The sequence below is a fragment of the Sitophilus oryzae genome, unplaced genomic scaffold, assembly GCF_002938485.1.
Source record: "Sitophilus oryzae breed Bouriz unplaced genomic scaffold, Soryzae_2.0 scaffold_888_pilon_pilon, whole genome shotgun sequence".
Taxonomy (NCBI): Eukaryota; Metazoa; Arthropoda; class Insecta; order Coleoptera; family Curculionidae; genus Sitophilus; species Sitophilus oryzae.
The window spans coordinates 1041546-1061361 of record NW_022147514.1 but is presented as its reverse complement, the minus strand read 5'-3'; the positions used below and the strand labels follow the sequence as shown (position 1 = coordinate 1061361).

The following is a 19816-nucleotide window of genomic DNA, read 5'->3' as shown; positions in this document are numbered from 1 at the left end:
AACATTAAATATAAAAAAAAAACGTAATTTCGTTTTTGATTAGTAGAGAATAGTTCGCATTGAGTATGTTTCCCTTCTAATTGACTACCATTATTAAAGGATAGAAATACACAGCGCGCTTTTAATGGCGTAATAGAGAAACCATGGCGGATTACCCCGGTTGAGTGTAGATTAATTCCTTTTTATTACGTAATTAATTATATCCTCTGAAATTACATGAAATTTGTATCGTAATGACGATTCGATCTCAGTCGAAATGAATCGATTATGTAAAAAACGGTTTTGGATTAATCAATTCCAAAAATCAGAAATCGCATGTCAAAAGATCGATTTTCTGAAGAATCGATTTAAATCGAACATCCCTACCAACGATCCACCTATGCTCCTAACCTAACACTCGATTTCGAGGGCGAGTGGCGGAACTGCGGGACGGGGGACGGTTAGGGTTAGTTTAGGAAAGTTAAAATAAACCAGAGACTGTGCCAGAGACAAATAAAACGTTTTGTTTTGTAAACGTATGGCGTCACATGTACCCACCTGCCAAAATGCAGTAATCAACTTTGTAAGCAGTATAGGTATTATTGTGTAAAATAAAATCTAACAATCCCTGCGACAGCTTCCGGAGACCGAGAAGATGCCCTTTCCTCGTTTCCTTCTCCTGTCGCAGAGAGTTCTGCTGCAGTCGTAGCAGAAGATTGTCCACCCCTTGCTAAAGCCCCACGGCCACTACTACCTAAAAGACTCGAACGCCGGCTCGTCGTTTCGACACGAAATATCTCAGCAATTGATAAGTTTCGATCTCCAGAAACCGCTGTTGAAACTCAAAATAGGTAACATTTTGAGCTTCACAGCCGTTGAAGGAGATCGATTCATATCGTTTGAAGAAAAAAAATCTGTAAAATTACCAGTTTGTTCTTTTCCATGTCTTCAAACGAGGTGCACCTTCTACATCGTGTCCAGGTCAGCATAATTAATCCATAAATTCAAACTACTGGCTTATTAAAACAGAATAATAACGAGAAAACATTCCTGCTATGGTCTGCGCCGAAATGAAGAATGGAAGGCAAATAAAGTGTCTCAGTGGTAGTTCTGGTCAAAAGAAATATCTTTTCTCTTTACCGTTTTTTAAATAAATTAAAAATAAACGATTTAAGGCTTCATTTATCCAAGGGTATTAAAGCTTTTAATACTAAATATTTACTGAAGATTATTTATTGATCAGATATTGTGTTACAATAATAAAAATTATACTACTCTATTCACAGCTTCCAAAAAGTTATATTAAATAATTACTAGCTTTAAACGGCAATACAATTAATTTAAATGGAACACCCTGTATATTTTACGTGAATCAGATGCACAATTTAATTATCTATCAAATTGTGTTATACCATTTTTTAACTATCTCTTTAAGTTTTCGTAGGAAATGCATTTTTATAATTTAGACCCCATTTATCACTATACCCATGGAATATTGACATTTTAGATTTTTTTAATATTGCAAGCCCATTTGTTTACAAAAGAAAACTATTTAAATCTTTGTAAAAGAGTATACCAATTATTACTAATTATTAATAGACCACCATTATTTCCGCCCAAAAATTAGATAATTACATACTTAATTGTTTTTTGGTTAATAAATTATTCTAAATGTGGATTTGACTTAGAGTTCGATACGATAATAAGTTATGAAAACGAACGTCTCTGTTGTTATAAATAAGCATTTGTCAAAAAATGAAATAAAATTTATAAGGTGTTACTTTTTACCACACTGTCTAATACACGTACAAAATTCAGTTTTTTAGTATTTGGAGCAATAATTATTATTAATCAACTTAAACGGTCAATTAATGTAGTTTGAATACTGAGATCATATTAATTGGTCCCCTTTAACAAAAAATATTTAAACATCTTTTAATGAAATAAGCGAACTACATCGACAAAATTAGTATCTGTACTTTTTGAAAATTTGTTACATATTTAAAAGCAGGGGCGGATACATGCATTTATTTTAGGGAGGCCCAAATAAAAAGTAATGTAGAATATGCTTTTTAGGGCGCTATTTGTAACCCAAAAGCCTAATATTTAAATATTTAACCAAATTGATAGATTATAGGGGGGGGGCCCCATGGGCCCCCCTCTGTATCCGCCACTTTTTAAAAATAATCTAAAATGTCAATATTCCATGAATAAATAAATAAATGAGAAAATAATAAATAAATGAGGTCTAAATTATAAGAAAATGCATTTTCTACGAAAACTTGAACAGATAGGTAAAAATGGTATAACACAATTTGATGACAATTAAGTTGTGCATCTGATTCTCGTAAAATATACAGAGTGTTCCATTTAAATTAAACAGTTTATTGCCGTTTAAAGCTAGTAATTATTGAATATAAATTTTTAGACACTCTGTATAAGGTGTTATTATTACAAGTTATTATTACAAAACATTATCTGATCAATAAACAAATTTCTGTAAATATTTAGTATTAAAAACTTCAGAAACCCTTGGAGAAATGAAGCCTTACAATTTTACTGCAATTTCATAAAATTGAAAATATTTCAAAAACAGTAAGGTTTAAGTGTGTGATAAAAAGCTTAATGAAATTCTACCTTTATTTCAATCGTAGAATCTAAAAATAGAATAATATATAGGGTGTTCCATTTAAAAAATACAACTACACATAATAATTTTTACATATTTGGGACACTCTAACTATCTTGTAAAAATATTTTTTAAATTGTAGCTCTAATAGTCCTTCCACGAAACCAAAACTTACAATTTGTAAAAATAATTGTTTAGCCTACAATACTCAGTGTCATGTGGTGAACCACCCTGTATATGACTGAGTTGACTAGTATCTGTTTTGTAATTAGTATCAAATTGTTTTTTTCTTCTTATATGGCACATTTCAAGACAGCCTATTTTTGTAGTTATGTTCCACTTGTGTATAAAAATGTATGAGTAAAAATAATTAATGTGGTTGATTTCTAGAATTGTTAGTAATAGACACTGATATGATTTGAATTAATACTCGTAATTTTTTATGTACAAATTTAAAATTACAGTGAATATATGTTGAGAATATATATATGTTGAGTATGGATAATCTTGGAGGTGGCAAGTTTAGAGCACTGCAAAGTTTAGATACATCGTAGAGAAATCGAATTGAATAAACAAGTTACACTAAAAAGTTTTTAAAATTTCACGGAAAATGTCAATAAAAATATAAATTCCCCTTACATTTTTTTTTCACAAAACATCCTCATAGGTGTGTTTCTGGGGCCGAAAGTGTGTTTCTGGGGGCCGTGGCTACCAGTGAGAAAATATCTACATTTATTTCTGGGACACTTTGTATATTAAAATCTATAAATTTTATCTTCTATAAGTAGGTATTATTTAATTTTTGTCATTGGGATTTTAGATTACAGTCTAAACAATCTCAAAATGCAAATTGTTTGCAGTGCGAAGTTGTTTTTATTAAAAATACAACTTTTGAAAGATCTCACATGATATTAGGGGAGGGGTAGAGACAAATCTCACGATATTACATTAGAGTGGAGGAGGGGTCAAAAAAAATGCTCAAAAACGCCTTGTGTAATTAATGGACGCTCCCTACTAGGATTTCTCTATATTTTATGTTGTAAAAGACAAAAAAAACTTATTATCAACATCAACGAATTATCAAAGACATGTCTTCGATTAGACTCAAAGAATATTGATAATACATCTTTATGAACCGCATGTTACAATTTCAAGTTTGTGATTTGGCAGTCGGTCGGTGGACTTTAAGTTAGGTTAATGGCTAACATAGCTGTATAGAATTTCAATACAGAATTATGCTTCTAGAATACGTTTTGAGTTTTGGGCTTCTATCTAGTTTAAACGTTATGTTTCTATCGATTCTGTATCATTTCATTAGGATGGTATTTCTCAGTTTAGGGCATTTCTATACCATATTTAATCATATATAATTTTATAAAGATTTAGTTAGAAAATCGACTCAACATTTAATAATGTGTAAAAACACATAATAGGTATATTTTTGCTGTCGTAAAACTCGAAAATCTAATAAAACTTATCGTATAATGTAAGGTAACTTACACTTCCTAGAATTTCTCATTTAAAAACCATAAATTCCAAGTACATTTAACGCACCTAGTAGAATAACGTACTCGGTACTAAAAGTTTGATAATCTGTTAGTGGCGTATCGAATTCTAGACGATTGAGAGAATTTTCTCACCAAAGACAATGCATTATTTCGATAAAAATTAGTTTATTTATACAGGTTTGTTCACCACATACGACACGGAATATTGTAGCTAAACGATTAGATTTTTACAAATTGTAAGTTTTGGGTTCGTTGAAGGACTATTAGAGCTACAATTTAAAAATATTTTTACATGTTACAGAGTGTCCCAAATAAACAAAAAATATCAAACTTGTATTTTTTTAAATAGAACACCCTGTATATTTTTACATTTTTAATTTCTACGATTAAAATAAAGGTAAATTTGATTAAGGGTTATTATACTTAAAACTTACCGTTTTTTAAATATTTTCAATTTTGTGAAATTGCAGTATAAATTTTAAGGCTTCATTTCTCCGAGGGTATCAAAATTTTTAATACTAACTATTTACTGAAGTTTATTTATTGATCAGTTATTGTGTTGCAATAATAAAAATTTTACTACCTTATACAGAGTGTCTAAATATTTATTTTAAATAATAATTATTAGCTTTAAACGGCAATAACTTGTTTAATTTAAATGGAACACCCTGTATATTTTATGAGAATCAGATGCACAATTTAATTGTCTATCAAATTGTGTTATACCATTTTTTACCTATCTCTTCAAGCTTCCGTAGAAAATGCATTTTCTTGTAATTTAGAACTCATTTATCAATATACCCATGGAATACTGACATTTTAGATTATTTTTAAAGATGTATCAAATTTTTAAAGAGTACAGATACTAATATTGTCAATATAGTTCGTTTATTTCATTAAAAAATAAAAAAAACTGTTTAAATAAAGAGGACCAATTAATATCATTCCAGTATTCAAACTACATTAATTGACTGTTTGCGTTGCTTAATAATAATTGCTCCAAATACTAAAAAACTGAATTATTTATGTGTATTAGACAGTGTGGTAAAAAAACTAACACCTTAAAAATGATATTTTATTTTTTGACAAATGCTTATTTATAACAGACGTTCATTTTCATAACTTATTATTATATTGATTTCTGATTCAAATCCACATTTATTTAGAATAATTTATTACCGAACACAATTAAATATGTAATTAATTAGTATTTGGGCGGAAATACTAATTAAGGTGGTATATTTAATTAATGGTATACTCTTTTATAAAGATTTAAATAGTTTTCTTTTTGCAAACAAATGGGCTAGTAATATCATCGTTTTACTAAAAACGGTACTACTACTAGCCTGTACATTTTGTACATTTGTTGTTTTAAAAACACATACGGAATCACTGCGCTCATCACATTCTAATGGAGGGGTGTACTTTCCCACCGGAACAGAGAAGTTCAATGCCTCAATCCCTTGGAGCGGGAACTGTATCGCTCTGTCACATACGATCTGAGGAAAATATCGTAAAATGACTGGCAGCTGCTAAGAGGTCGATGTCCCACATCCCCATGATTGACGAAATACTTGAGGCATTGAAGGGGAAAACTGCAAGTGAAGTCAGCGGCCTTGTTACGGCTATCATGGATATCTTGTTAGTAACCACTTCAAGGCAAACACATAGAATGTTTTATCCCCTTAATATTCTTGTAAAACTGAAGTCCATAACAAATCCCACTACAGGTAATATAAGAATAGGAGATAGAGACACTGGTCTCACAGGTGTCCCCCAAATGTTACGACTAATGAACATGTCAGGATGCAACGGCTTCTATGTATATAAGTTAATCGTCGATTCCGTATTTGAAGTTTTAATTAAACCGTCTTTTGCTTATTAAAAGCGCGCTGTGTATTTCTATCCTTTAATAAATCAGTCTCTGAGCAAGGAGAAAAATATACTCAGTGCGAACTGACTATACTAATCCAAAAACGGAAATTACGTTTTTTATATTTGTCGTTTGACGACGATTGACATTTTGTGAAATTGTTTTTGTCACCGTATGTAATTTCAGTTCTTATTTTACTTTATTTTGTTTTATGTTTTGTGTCTTTGTAAAGTCATGTGGCCAGAAATATATGGATTTATGTTGTGTGAAACGGAAATCAGAGTCGTAATTTAATTAAAAGATTGATTTCACTTAAAGATCGATTTAGCCAGGTGATTTTTCGAATCGATTTTGCAAATCATTCGATATGATCGACCAAAAATCACGATGCGATAAGAGAAACGCCAAAGTCCGCTCGTGGTTTTCTGGTATAGTTTGGCGTCCAGTGGTCCATGACAATGCCGTCCATTCTTCATTTCGGCGCCAACCGCCAACGTGATTACCATATTTTAATAAATAATTAGTTTGGTTTGGTTTGGTTTGACCATTAATCATTTCGACCTGGGCACGATGTAGAAGGTGCACCTCGTTTGAAGACATGGAAAAGAACCACAAAATGGTAATTTTTATAGATTTTTTCTTCAAACGATATGAATCGATCTCCTTCAACGGCTGTGAAGCTCAAAATGTTACCTATTTTGAGTTTCAACAGCGGTTTCTGGAGATGGAAACTTATCAATTGCTGAGATATTTCGTGTCGAAACGACGAGCCGGCGTTCGAGTCTTTTCCTCCGAAGAAGTTTACGACCTGGAAGTATTGTGTTAGGTAGTAGTGGCCGTGGGGCTTTAGCAAGGGGTGGACAATCTTCTGCTACGACTGCAGCAGAACTCTCTGCGACAGGAGAAGGAAACGAGGAAAGGGCATCTTCTCGGTCTCCGGAAGCTGTCGCAGGGATTGTTAGATTTTATTTTACACAATAATACCTATACTGCTTACAATGTAAATTACTGCATTTTTTTAGCTTGAGTGGTATGTGACGCCGCTTACGTTTACAAAAACAAAAAACGTTATTTTCTCTTCGTAGCAATAGTCTCTGGTTTATTTTAACTTTCCTAAACTAACCCTAACCGTCCCCCGTCCCGCAGTTCCGCCACTCGCCCTCGAAATCGAGTGTTAGGTTAGGAGCATAGGTGGATCGTTAGTAGGGATGTTCGATTTAAATCGATTCTTCAGAAAATCGATCTTTTGAAATGCGATTTCTGATTTTTGGAATTGATTAATCCAAAACCGTTTTTTACTTTTTTTTTTTAATTAAGAAGCAAACGCAGGTTCTTTACTCTAACAAAACGTATCTTCAAAACCAAACTAAAATGACCGATCAAAGTACTACAACTGCGATGGAAACTGACCAAAGTAATAATGATCTTATAGTCAACCCAGACACATTGCAAGAGCTGCCCACAGCAAGACGATCAAGAGCCAACTTGAATGAGGATCAGAAAGAAAAGGTGTTAAACTTCCTGGTTACATTCGCTGAAGAAATCTATAATATGATAAGGATGCAAATACCAGCTGCTGACGCTTCTATATAGGTCTTGAATGGTCACCGCCATAGTCTTCCATACCTTCAACATCAAGAGGCAAAGTACATACGGGAGAACTGCTAACCAATTGGCAAAAATGGGTCAAGCTAGGGAATTCAGCTTGAATTTTTTAGGAACCAGCTGCTCTTTAAAACACATAGAATTGGAAAAGAAGATGGTAGAGATTGCAACAATTTTTGGACTACTCTTCAGACAATACAGAGCAGGAGATGCAGAAAATTGGTATTCTACAGCGGCTCCTTACTTAGACTTTTTCTCTGGATATAGACATAGACTAGGAGAACTTAGGAGCGGTCACACCAATATGCCAGTTAGGTGCGCTAACGGATCAAGGACATCCTTCCAGTTGCCTCATACGGAATCACTGGCGCTCATCGCATTCTAATGGAGGGGTGTACTTTCCCACCGGAACAGAGAAGTTCAATGCCTCAATCCCTTGGAGCGGGAACTGTATTGCTCTGTCACATACGATCTGAGGAAAAATATCGTAAGAAAATGGACTACAGCTGCTAAGAGGTCGATGTCCCACATCCCCATGATTGACGAAATACTTGAGGCATTGAAGGGGAAAACTGCAAGTGAAGTCAGCGGCCTTGTTACGGCTATCATGGATATCTTGTTAGTAACCACTTCAAGGCAAACACATAGAATGTTTTATCCCCTTAATATTCTTGTAAAACTGAAGTCCATAACAAATCCCTCTACAGGTAATATAAGAATAGGAGATAGAGACACTGGTCTCACAGGTGTCCCCCAAATGTTACGACTAATGAACATGTCAGGATGCAACGGCTTCTATGTATATAAGTTAATTTCAATGATTCCCTGGAAAATGGAGGGCAACTTCTCCTCATCGCAAGCAAAGCAAATATTCTTCCATTGCATTTTCGGAAGTTTTAATTAAACCGTCTTTTGCTTATTAAAAGCGCGCTGTGTATTTCTATCCTTTAATAAATCAGTCTCTGATGGTGAAGAGGGAACATACCTCAGTGCGAACGAGAGCATCGATATCAATACAAAAACGTGAAATTACGTTTTTTACATTGTCGTTTGACGACGATTGACATTTTTGTGAAATCTGAGATCACGAAGTCAATGTAATAATTTAAATTTTATTTTACTTTATTTTCCTTTTGTTTTTTTTTTTTTTTTTTTGTGTGTTTATGTTTAAGTGTTTAGAATGTAAAACAGAAATATATATTTTTAAATTTCATTGCGAAAAACGGAAAATCGTAGGAGTCAAAATTTAATTAAAAGATCGATTCTCACTAAAGATCGATTTTTAGCTTGCGATTTTTCTAGTATCGATTCGCAATCATTCTATATAGACCATCCTGCACCGATTCTTTTTACAGAAACGCACATTCCTAGTTTCGGCCGGCGGGTTTGAGGTCCATGCGCATGGTCCGCATGTCCATTCTCTTCATTTCGGCACAAAATCACAACGTGATTTTAGCTGTTAATGTATTGGTTCTTGGTTTGCCTTTGACCATTAATCATTTCGACCTGGGCACGATGTAGAAGGTGCACCTCGTTTCCAGAAAGATTACGGGAGAACCACAAATAATTTTGACGTCAACGATATGAATCGATCTCCTTCAACGACTGTGAAGCTCAAAATGTTACCTATTTTGAGTTTCAACAGCGGTTTCTGGAGATCGAAACTTATCAATTGCTGAGATATTTCGTGACGAAACGACGAGCCGGCGTTCGAGTCTTTTCCTCCGAAAAAACAAATTTACAACCTTCTGGAAGTATTGTGTTAGGTAGTAGTGGCCGTGGGGCTTTATCAAGGGGTGGACAATCTTCTGCTACGACTGCAGCAGAACTCTCTGCGACAGGAGAAGGAAACGAGGAAAGTGCGGCCTTCGCGGTTCCGAAGCCGTCGCAGTGGGATCGTTGATGACGGCCAATACCTATACCATTACAATGGGAATTTCACTGCATTTTCATTCGAGTGGTGTATGTGACGCTGCTTACGTTTACAAAACAAAAACGTTTATTTGTCTCTGGCACAGTCTCTGGTTTATTTTAACTTTCCTAAACTAACCCTAACCGTCCCCCGTCCCGCAGTTCCGCCACTCGCCCACGAAATCGAGTGAAGGAGCATAGGTGGATTGCTAGTAGGGATGTCTGATTTGAATCGATTCGAAAATCGATCTTTGAAATGCGATTTCTGATTTTTGGAATTGATTAATCCAAAACCGTTTTTTACTTATTTTTTGCATTCAAGAAGCAAAATCTGGTTCCTTTTACCTAACAAACACCAAAACCAAACTAAAATGACCGATCAAAGTACTACAACTGCGATGGAAACTGACCAAAGTAATAATGATCTTATAGTCAACCCAGACACATTGCAAGAGCTGCCCACAGCAAGACGATCAAGAGCCAACTTGAATGAGGATCAGAAAGAAAAGGTGTTAAACTTCCTGGTTACATTCGCTGAAGAAATCTATAATATGATAAGGATGCAAACACCAGCTGCTGACGCTTCATATATAGGTCTTGGAATGCAGGTCACCGCCATAGTCTTCCATACCTTCAACATCAAGAGGCAAAGTACATACGGGAGAACTGCTAACCAATTGGCAAAAATGGGTCAAGCTAGGGAATTCAGCTTGAATTTTTTAGGAACCAGCTGCTCTTTAAAAGACATAGAATTGGAAAAGAAGATGGTAGAGATTGCAACAATTTTTGGACTACTCTTCAGACAATACAGAGCAGGAGATGCAGAAAATTGGTATTCTACAGCGGCTCCTTACTTAGACTTTTTCTCTGGATATAGACATAGACTAGGAGAACTTAGGAGCGGTCACACCAATATGCCAGTTAGAAAAGCTAACGGGATCATAACATCCTTTCCAGTTGCCTCATACGGAATCACTGCGCTCATCACATTCTAATGGAGGGGTGTACTTTCCCACCGGAACAGAGAAGTTCAATGCCTCAATCCCTTGGAGCGGGAACTGTATTGCTCTGTCACATAATGATCTGAGGAAATATCTTAAGAAATGGACTACAGCTGCTAAGAGGTCGATGTCCCACATCCCCATGATTGACGAAATACTTGAGGCATTGAAGGGGAAAACTGCAAGTGAACTCAGCGGCCTTGTTACGGCTATCATGGATATCTTGTTAGTAACCACTTCAAGGCAAACACATAGAATGTTTTATCCCCTTAATATTCTTGTAAAACTGAAGTCCATAACAAATCCCCCTACAGGTAATATAAGAATAGGAGATAGAGACACTGGTCTCACAGGTGTCCCCCAAATGTTACGACTAATGAACATGTCAGGATGCAACGGCTTCTATGTATATAAGTTAATTTCAATGATTCCCTGGAAAATGGAGGGCAACTTCTCCTCATCGCAAGCAAAGCAAATATTCTTCCATTTACTTCGGAAGTTTTGGACTAAACCGTCTTTGCTTATTGCGCAAGGCTGTGTATTTCTATCCAATAATAATACAATTAAGGTTCATAGAAGAGGTTCGGCGGCCTCAGTGAAACCGATTCATACCTAACCAAAACGAAATTACGTTTTTTATATTTTATCGCTCTTGACGACGATTGACATTTTTTCTGAAATACTGAGATCGTTTTTTGTCAATGTAATAATTTTAAATCTTTATTTTAATTTTGTTTTGCTTCATAGTTTTGTGAAGTTCCTGCGTAAAAAAGTCATAAAAATAGAATGGCAGGCATTTTAATTTATTGCGAAAACTGAAAATCAGAGTCAAAAATTTAATTAAAAAGTTTTTTTTTTTTTTTTTTTTAGGTTTTTAGCTTGCGATTTTTCTAGTATCGATTCGCAATCATTCGATATAGATCGATCCAAAAAATCGATTCTTTTTACAGAAACGCACAGTCCTAGCTCGTGGCTTGGCGGGCTTGGCGTCCATGCGCATGCGGTCCATGACAATGCCGTCCATTCTTCATTTCGGCGCCAACCGCCAACGTGATTACCATATTTTAATAAATAATTTATTGACAGTTGAATTTGTTCATTAACGCCTGACCTTGGGCATAAGATGTAAAGAAGTACCGCTTGAAGACATGGAACCAAATGGTAATTTTGGTGATTTTTCAACGATAAGAATCGATTCTATCACGAAGTTCAAATGTTACCTATTCGAGTTTCAAATATGGTTTCGGAGACTGAAACCTATCAATTCGTTAGATATTTCGTGTCGAAAACGATTTGTCGGCGCGTTCGGTTCTCTTCCCGAAGAAGTTTACAAACTTCTGGAAGTATTGTGTTAGGTAGTAGTGGCCGTGGGGCTAGCAAGGGGTGGACCATCTCCTGCTACGACTGCAGCAGAACACTCTGCGACAGGAGAAGGAAACGAGGAAAGTGCATCTTCTCGGTCTCCGGAAGCTATCGCAGGGATTGTTAGATTTTATTTAAACAATAATACCTATACTGCTTACAATGCATTTTTGTATTTGATGGTATGTGACGCTGCACATGCCTACAAAACAAAAACATATTGTTCTGTTGCGCAGTTCTGGTTTGTTCAACTTTCCTAATCCAATCTCTAAATTGTCCCGTAGTGTTCCCGGCCACTAGTTCTCGAAATCGAGTGTTAGGTTAGGAGCATAGGTGGATCGTTAGTAGGGATGTTCGATTTAATTATTCCTTCAGAAAAATCGATATTCTTGAATGTGATTTGTATTTCGGAATTTGATTAGTCCCAAAACCGTTTTTACTATTTTTTATTTGTGCCCAGGTTCTTTACCGCAAAACAAATCTTCAAAACCAACGCGCTGACTATCTGCTACTACAACTGCGATGGAAACTGACCAAAGTAATAATGATCTTATAGTCAACCCAGACACATTGCAAGAGCTGCCCACAGCAAGACGATCAAGAGCCAACTTGAATGAGGATCAGAAAGAAAAGGTGTTAAACTTCCTGGTTACATTCGCTGAAGAAATCTATAATATGATAAGGATGCAAATACCAGCTGCTGACGCTTCATATATAGGTCTTGGAATGCAGGTCACCGCCATAGTCTTCCATACCTTCAACATCAAGAGGCAAAGTACATACGGGAGAACTGCTAACCAATTGGCAAAAATGGGTCAAGCTAGGGAATTCAGCTTGAATTTTTTAGGAACCAGCTGCTCTTTAAAACACATAGAATTGGAAAAGAAGATGGTAGAGATTGCAACAATTTTTGGACTACTCTTCAGACAATACAGAGCAGGAGATGCAGAAAATTGGTATTCTACAGCGGCTCCTTACTTAGACTTTTTCTCTGGATATAGACATAGACTAGGAGAACTTAGGAGCGGTCACACCAATATGCCAGTTAGAAAAGCTAACGGGATCATGACATCCTTTCCAGTTGCCTCATACGGAATCACTGGCGCTCATCACATTCTAATGGAGGGGTGTACTTTCCCACCGGAACAGAGAAGTTCAATGCCTCAATCCCTTGGAGCGGGAACTGTATTGCTCTGTCACATACGATCTGAGGAAAAATATCGTAAGAAAATGGACTACAGCTGCTAAGAGGTCGATGTCCCACATCCCCATGATTGACGAAATACTTGAGGCATTGAAGGGGAAAACTGCAAGTGAAGTCAGCGGCCTTGTTACGGCTATCATGGATATCTTGTTAGTAACCACTTCAAGGCAAACACATAGAATGTTTTATCCCCTTAATATTCTTGTAAACGAAGTCCATAACAAATCCTACAGGTAATATAAGAATAGGAGATAGAGACACTGGTCTCACAGGTGTCCCCCAAATGTTACGACTAATGAACATGTCAGGATGCAACGGCTTCTATGTATATAAGTTAATTTAATGATCCCCTCGAGGGCAACTCTCCCCATCGCAGCAAAATATTCTTCCATTAGTATTTCGAAGTTTTAATTAAAACCAGTTCGTTTCTATTAAAAGCAAGGCTGTGTATTTCTATCCCTTTAATAAAGCAATTAGTGTCTGAGAGGGAAACATAACACTATGAACTGACTATACTAATCCAAAAAACGAAATTACGTTTTTTTTTTTTTTTTTTTTATTTTTTGTGAAATACTGAGATCGTTTTTTGTCAATGTACCTGCAATTCTGGTTTCATCTTGGTTTTGTTTTATAAGTTCTTGCGGGTTCGTAGGTAAAAGTCATAAAAATAGAAATATATGGTTTTAAATGGTCATAAAACGGAAACGAGTCAAAATTTTAGACGTTATCTATTCCTACCAAAGACTGATTTTTAGTCAGCAGATTCTTTTCTGTATCGATTCAAATTACCGATGCGACTTATCCGCAAAATCGATTCTTTTTACAGAAACGCACAGTCCTAGCTCGTGGCTTGGCGGGCTTGGCGTCCATGCGCATGCGGTCCATGACAATGCCGTCCATTCTTCATTTCGGCGCCAACCGCCAACGTGATTACCATATTTTAATAAATAATTAGTTTGGTTTGGTTTGGTTTGACCATTAATCATTTCGACCTGGGCACGATGTAGAAGGTGCACCTCGTTTGAAGACATGGAAAAGAACCACAAAATGGTAATTTTTACAGATTTTTCTGTAAATTGATATTTTTTTTTTTTTTTTTTTTTTTATTTAAAATGTTACCTATTTTGAGTTTCAACAGCGGTCGATCGAAACCGACTGTTGAGATATTTCAGCCTGAAACGACGAGCCTTATGCCCGGAGTCTCTTCCGAAGAAGTTTCACATTCCAGTGACAGTAGTGCCTGCGTGGGTTTATAGTGGTGGACAATCGTTTAACGTTGGCGAACCTTCATAATGAGAACGAGGAAAGGCATCTTGTTCCGGAAGCCGTCGGTGATTGTTAGATTCTGACGGTTCAATAGTTCAGCGCCGCCATAACGAAATGGTCATATTTTATTGAGTGGTATAGACGCCGCTTACGTTTACAGCAAAACAAAAACGTTTTATTTGTCTCAGTACCAGTTCTGGTTTATTTTAACCTCCTAAATCAACCCTAACCGTCCCCTCATCCTAAACGCCACCTCCGCCCCTGAACTGAGCATAGTATTCGTTGGTAGGATGTTCGATTGAAATCGACTCGAAAATCGATCTTTTGACATGCGATTTCTGATTTCTGGAATTGATTAATCCAAAACCGTTTTTTACTTATTTTTTTTAATTAAGAAGCAAACGCAGGTTCTTTACTCTAACAAAACGTATCTTTAAAACCAAACTAAAATGATCGATCAAAGTACTACAACTGCGATGGAAACTGACCAAAGTAATAATGATCTTATAGTCAACCCAGACACATTGCAAGAGCTGCCCACAGCAAGACGATCAAGATCAACCCTAATGAGGATCATAAAAGCGAATCCGCATATTCATTAAAGAAAATCATGTAATATGATAAGATGTACCAATGAAGGTTGACGTCACATATGGTCTTGGAACGCAGGTCACCGCCATGGTCTTCAAGGCACCTTCACAACATCAAGAGAGGAACTATAACCAATTATAAAATGAATGGCCGTAGTAACCAGCCTGAATTTTAGTGTCCAGTTCTCGAAAACACATAGAATTGAAAAAGAAGATGGTAGAGATTGCAACAATTTTTACCGTCTTTTCCAGATAATGCCAGAGTATAGATGCAGAAAACCAGTATCTGTTGTAAAGCGGCTCCTTACTTAGACTTTTTTTCTCTGGATATAGACATAGACTAGGAGAACTTAGGAGCGGTCACGCCAATATGCCAGTTAGAAAAGCTAATGGGATCATGACATCCTTTCCAGTTGCCTCATACGGAATCACTGCGCTCATCACATTCTAATGGAGGGGTGTACTTTCCCACCGGAACAGAGAAGTTCAATGCCTCAATCGAAAGGAAACCCATTGCCTGTCGCATACGACCTTATATCGGTCATAGCTGGCAGGTCGATGTCCCACATCCCCATGATTGATGAAATACTTGAGGCATTGAAGGGGAAAACTGCAAGTGAACTCAGCGGCCTTGTTACGGCTATCATGGATATCTTGTTAGTAACCACTTCAAGGAAAACACATAGAATGTTTTATCCCATATCGAAAACGAAGTCCGCTAAAATAACCCCAGGTAATAGAGAGGAGACATTCGTCAGTGTCCCCAAATAATCAACAGTCGCATTTTACCGGCTTTACGTACATAAGTTTAATTTCTAATGATTCCCTGAAAATGGAGGGAATCTCCTCATCGCGCCAGCGTCAGTCTTCCATTGCATTTCGAAGCCTGAACAAACCACCTTGTTACAAGGCCAGGTAATTTCGTCCTTATTGTCTCTGATGAAGAGGGAAACATACCCAGCATGAACTGATATACGTTAATCCAAAAACGAAACATGTTTCTTTGCTATTCGCTCGTCGCGACGACGATCATTAGTGGAAAACTGATATTCGTTTTTCATTAATAAATAATTTTAAATTTTGGCTCTTCACTCGTATTTGTTTCGGCGTTTCGGCAGCCTCAGGCAAAGTTTAGTACTATATTTTACCTGTCATAAAACGGAAATCAGTCAGTACCTGCACGGAAAAAGATCGATTCTCACCAGTTATTCATTTCGGCTTTGCGATTTTTCAGTTCATTCCCGAAAATTACCTCTGATATAGATTATCCGGCAAAACGATCTTTTTGCAACGTACAACCTAGCTTCAGTTTATGGTTTGGCGCCCCATGCATGCGTATCCACATTAAATGCCGTCCATTCTTCGCCTTTGCCAACGTACGCAACGTGATTACTCATATTCTTAATAAATAATTAGTTTATTCGGTTTATTTAATCGGCCGAATCATTCGACCTGGGGTGGCCTGATGAAGGTGCACCGCTCATATGGAAAGAACCACAAACGGTGAATTTTATAGATTTTTCTTCAACGATATGAATCGATCTCTCCTTCTATCATGCGAAGCCTAAACGTTACCCAGTTTGAGTTTCAGCAACAGCGGGGCTCGGAGATCGGTGTTCCTATCAATTGTTGAGATACTGCGTTTGTTCATTTGTTCGTTCGAGTCTTCCGTTTTCGTTTTGACCGGGAAGCACCAGCAGGTAATGCGGCTTCGGCAGTGGTGACAACCTCCTGTCGGTTCGCGCGAACTCTCTATTATAGCTGGAAATGAGCAGCGCATCTTCCTGTTCCGAAGCTGTCGTGGTATCGTTGATTTGTTTTCGCCAGTCATCCATACTCGCTTGGCAAACGCCTCTACGTTTTCAGCTCGAGTGGTATGCATTTCTGCGCTTGGCGCAAAACAAAAACTGCTTATTTGTCTCTTGCTGGTTGATTTTCACCTCTAAACTCAATCCCTGCACCGTCCCCAACCCGCAGTTCCGGCTAATTCGCCCTCGAACGAGTGTTGAATATTAATAGTGACTGTTAGTAGGAACGATTTTGCATTCCGATTCTTCAGAAAACGACCTTGAAATGCGATTTCTGATTTTAAATGATTTAACCAAACCGTTTTACTATTTTTAATAAGAAGCAAACGTAGGTCTTTACTCGCAATTGTTCATATCTTCTTGTCCAAACTAAAATGACCGATCAAAGTACTACAACTGCGATGGAAACTGACCAAAGTAATAATGATCTTATAGTCAACCCAGACACATTGCAAGAGCTGCCCACAGAAAGACGATCAAGAGCCAACTTGAATGAGGATCAGAAAGAAAAGGTGTTAAACTTCCTGGTTACATTCGCTGAAGAAATCTATAATATAAGGATGCAAATACCAGCTGCTGACGCTTCATATATAGGTCTTGGAACGTAGGTCACCGCCATAGTCTCCATACCTCAACATCAAGAGGTAAAGTACATACGGGAGAACTGCTAACCAATTGGCAAAAATGGGTCAAGCTAGGGAATTCAGCTTGATTTTTTTAGGAACCAGCTGCTCTTTAAAAGACATAGAATTGGAAAAGAAGATGGTAGAGATTGCAACAATTTTTGGACTACTCTTCAGACAATACAGAGCAGGAGATGCAGAAAATATACCTGCTGGTGCGGTTCTGTCAGACTTTTCTCTGGATATATAGACTAGGAGAACTTAGGAGCGGTCACACCAATATGCCAGTTAGAAAAGCTAACGGGATCATTACATCCTTTCCAGTTGCCTCATACGGAATCACTGGCGCTCATCACATTCTAATGGAGGGGTGTACTTTCCCACCGGAACAGAGAAGTTCAATGCCTCAATCCCTTGGAGCGGGAACTGTATCGCTCTGTCACATACGATCTGAGGAAAATATCAAGAAATGACTCAGCTGCTAAGAGGTCGATGTCCCACATCCCCATGATTGAAGAAATACTTGAGGCATTGAAGGGGAAAACTGCAAGTGAAGTCAGCGGCCTTGTTACAGCTATCATGGATATCTTGTTAGTAACCACTTCAAGGAAAACACATAGAATGTTTTATCCCCTTAATATTCTTGTAAAACGAAGTCCATACCAAATCCCTGGTGGTAATATAAGAATAGGAGATAGAGACACTGGTCTCACAGGTGTCCCCCAAATGTTACGACTAATGAACATGTCAGGATGCAACGGCTTCTATGTATATAAGTTAATTTCAATGATTCCCTGGAAAATGGAGGGCAACTTCTCCTCATCGCAAGCAAAGCAAATATTCTTCCATTGCATTTTCGGAAGTTTTAATTAAACCGTCTTTTGCTTATTAAAAGCGCGCTGTGTATTTCTATCCTTTAATAATAATTAGTGTCTGATAGAAGAGGGAAACATACTCAGTGCGAACTGACTATACTAATCCAAAAACGAAATGCGCTTCTTTTTATATATTTCTGCTCGCTTCATGACGTGATTGACATTTTGTGAAATAGATCAGTTTTTGTCAATGTAATAATTCTTTTAAATTTTATTTTAAAAAAAACTTTCTTATTTTATTTTTGCCAGTTTGTGTCTTGTAAAGTCATGCAAAATACGAAATATATATTTTAATTTATTGTTTTTTTTTTTTTTTTTTTTTTTTTTTTTATTAATTAAAAAAAGGTCGATTCTCGCTAAAGATCGATTTTTTAGCTTGCGATTCTTCAGTAATGATCTGCATGTGTACGAGAACAGATCGATCCAAAAAACTCCATTCTTTGGCAGAAACGCGTCCCAGTTTTCTCGTGGTTTATGTCCATGCGCATGCGAACGCCATGTCCATTCGCATTTCGTTTAACCGCCAATGATTACCATGGCCTTTAATAAATAATTAGTTTGGTTTGGTTTGGTTTGACCATTAATCATTTCGACCTGGGCACGATGTAGAAGGTGCACCTCGTTTGAAGTAGATTTTTTCTTCAAACGATATGAATCGATCTCCTTCAACGGCTGTGAAGCTCAAAATGTTACCTATTTTGAGTTTCAACAGCGGTTTCTGGAGATCGAAACTTATCAATTGCTGAGATATTTCGTGTCGAAACGACGAGCCGGCGTTCGAGTCGAGTGCAAACTCTTCGATAGACAAATCGAGAAACTGTACCACTTACTCGGGCCCCACAGCCACATAACACAATTTTTACCTATGTTGTGTGGCCGTGGAGCTCGAGCAAGGGGTGGACCATCTTCCTCTACGACTGCAGCAGAAGTCTCTACGACAGGCGAAGGAGCTGGGGGAAGGGCGACTTCTCAGGCTCTGGAAACTGTCGCAGAGCCCTCTACTGCCCTCGAAGAGGAAGAGATTCCGCACGTTGAAATTCCTTCTTTGAATGTGACATCCGATTCTTCTGATGATTCAGATTCCTCTGATGATTCAGAAGTCTTATATCGGGGCGTTGGTTCCAATGAAGTAAATTTACGACCTTTTATAAGTATTGCCTTGGAGCCTCAGGAAGAATCTAGGTTAATGATTCCCAGTTCTGAGGCAATGGTTAAGAAGAAGCGAAAGCGAGCTACAGCTCTTGAAATGCTGTTGAAGCGTCAGCAGAGTTGGGAGAAAGATGACTGGATGACTACATAAAACGCCACCATCTTCCATGTTTCAAACAGCTCGATTGTCTCGCTCGCTCGCATGGTTTGGGCAATTGGTGAGAGTTATTTGACGAAAAAATGTGTAAGAATTCTGAAAGGACAGAAACTATTTTCAGACTTGAATACCGAGAAATTGTATCCTTCTTGATATTCTTTTCAGCCATAAAGTTTCATAAAATGTACTTTAGGGCTTAATGTCATGTTATTTCACAAAAACAAGGCCTACTTAAAAAAAATCATAAAAAAAAAAAATTTGCAAAATTATATTAGC

General features: G+C 37.0%; 2 protein-coding genes across 2 annotated transcripts; both read left to right on the top strand.

Annotated features, from left to right (window-relative positions):
• Positions 1–6443: 6443 nt before the first annotated feature.
• LOC115890591 lies at positions 6444–10987 on the top strand. The gene is made up of 2 exons (XM_030910866.1): positions 6444–7360; positions 9877–10987. The coding sequence occupies exon 2, from the start codon at positions 9877–9879 to the stop codon at positions 10498–10500; it is 624 nt and encodes a 207-aa protein (XP_030766726.1). The 5' UTR covers positions 6444–7360; the 3' UTR covers positions 10501–10987.
• Positions 10988–13886: 2899 nt separating this feature from the next.
• LOC115890589 lies at positions 13887–19608 on the top strand. Its single transcript, XM_030910864.1, has 2 exons — positions 13887–14135; positions 18867–19608. The coding sequence occupies exons 1-2, from the start codon at positions 14102–14104 to the stop codon at positions 19532–19534; spliced, it is 702 nt and encodes a 233-aa protein (XP_030766724.1). The 5' UTR covers positions 13887–14101; the 3' UTR covers positions 19535–19608.
• Positions 19609–19816: the final 208 nt, after the last annotated feature.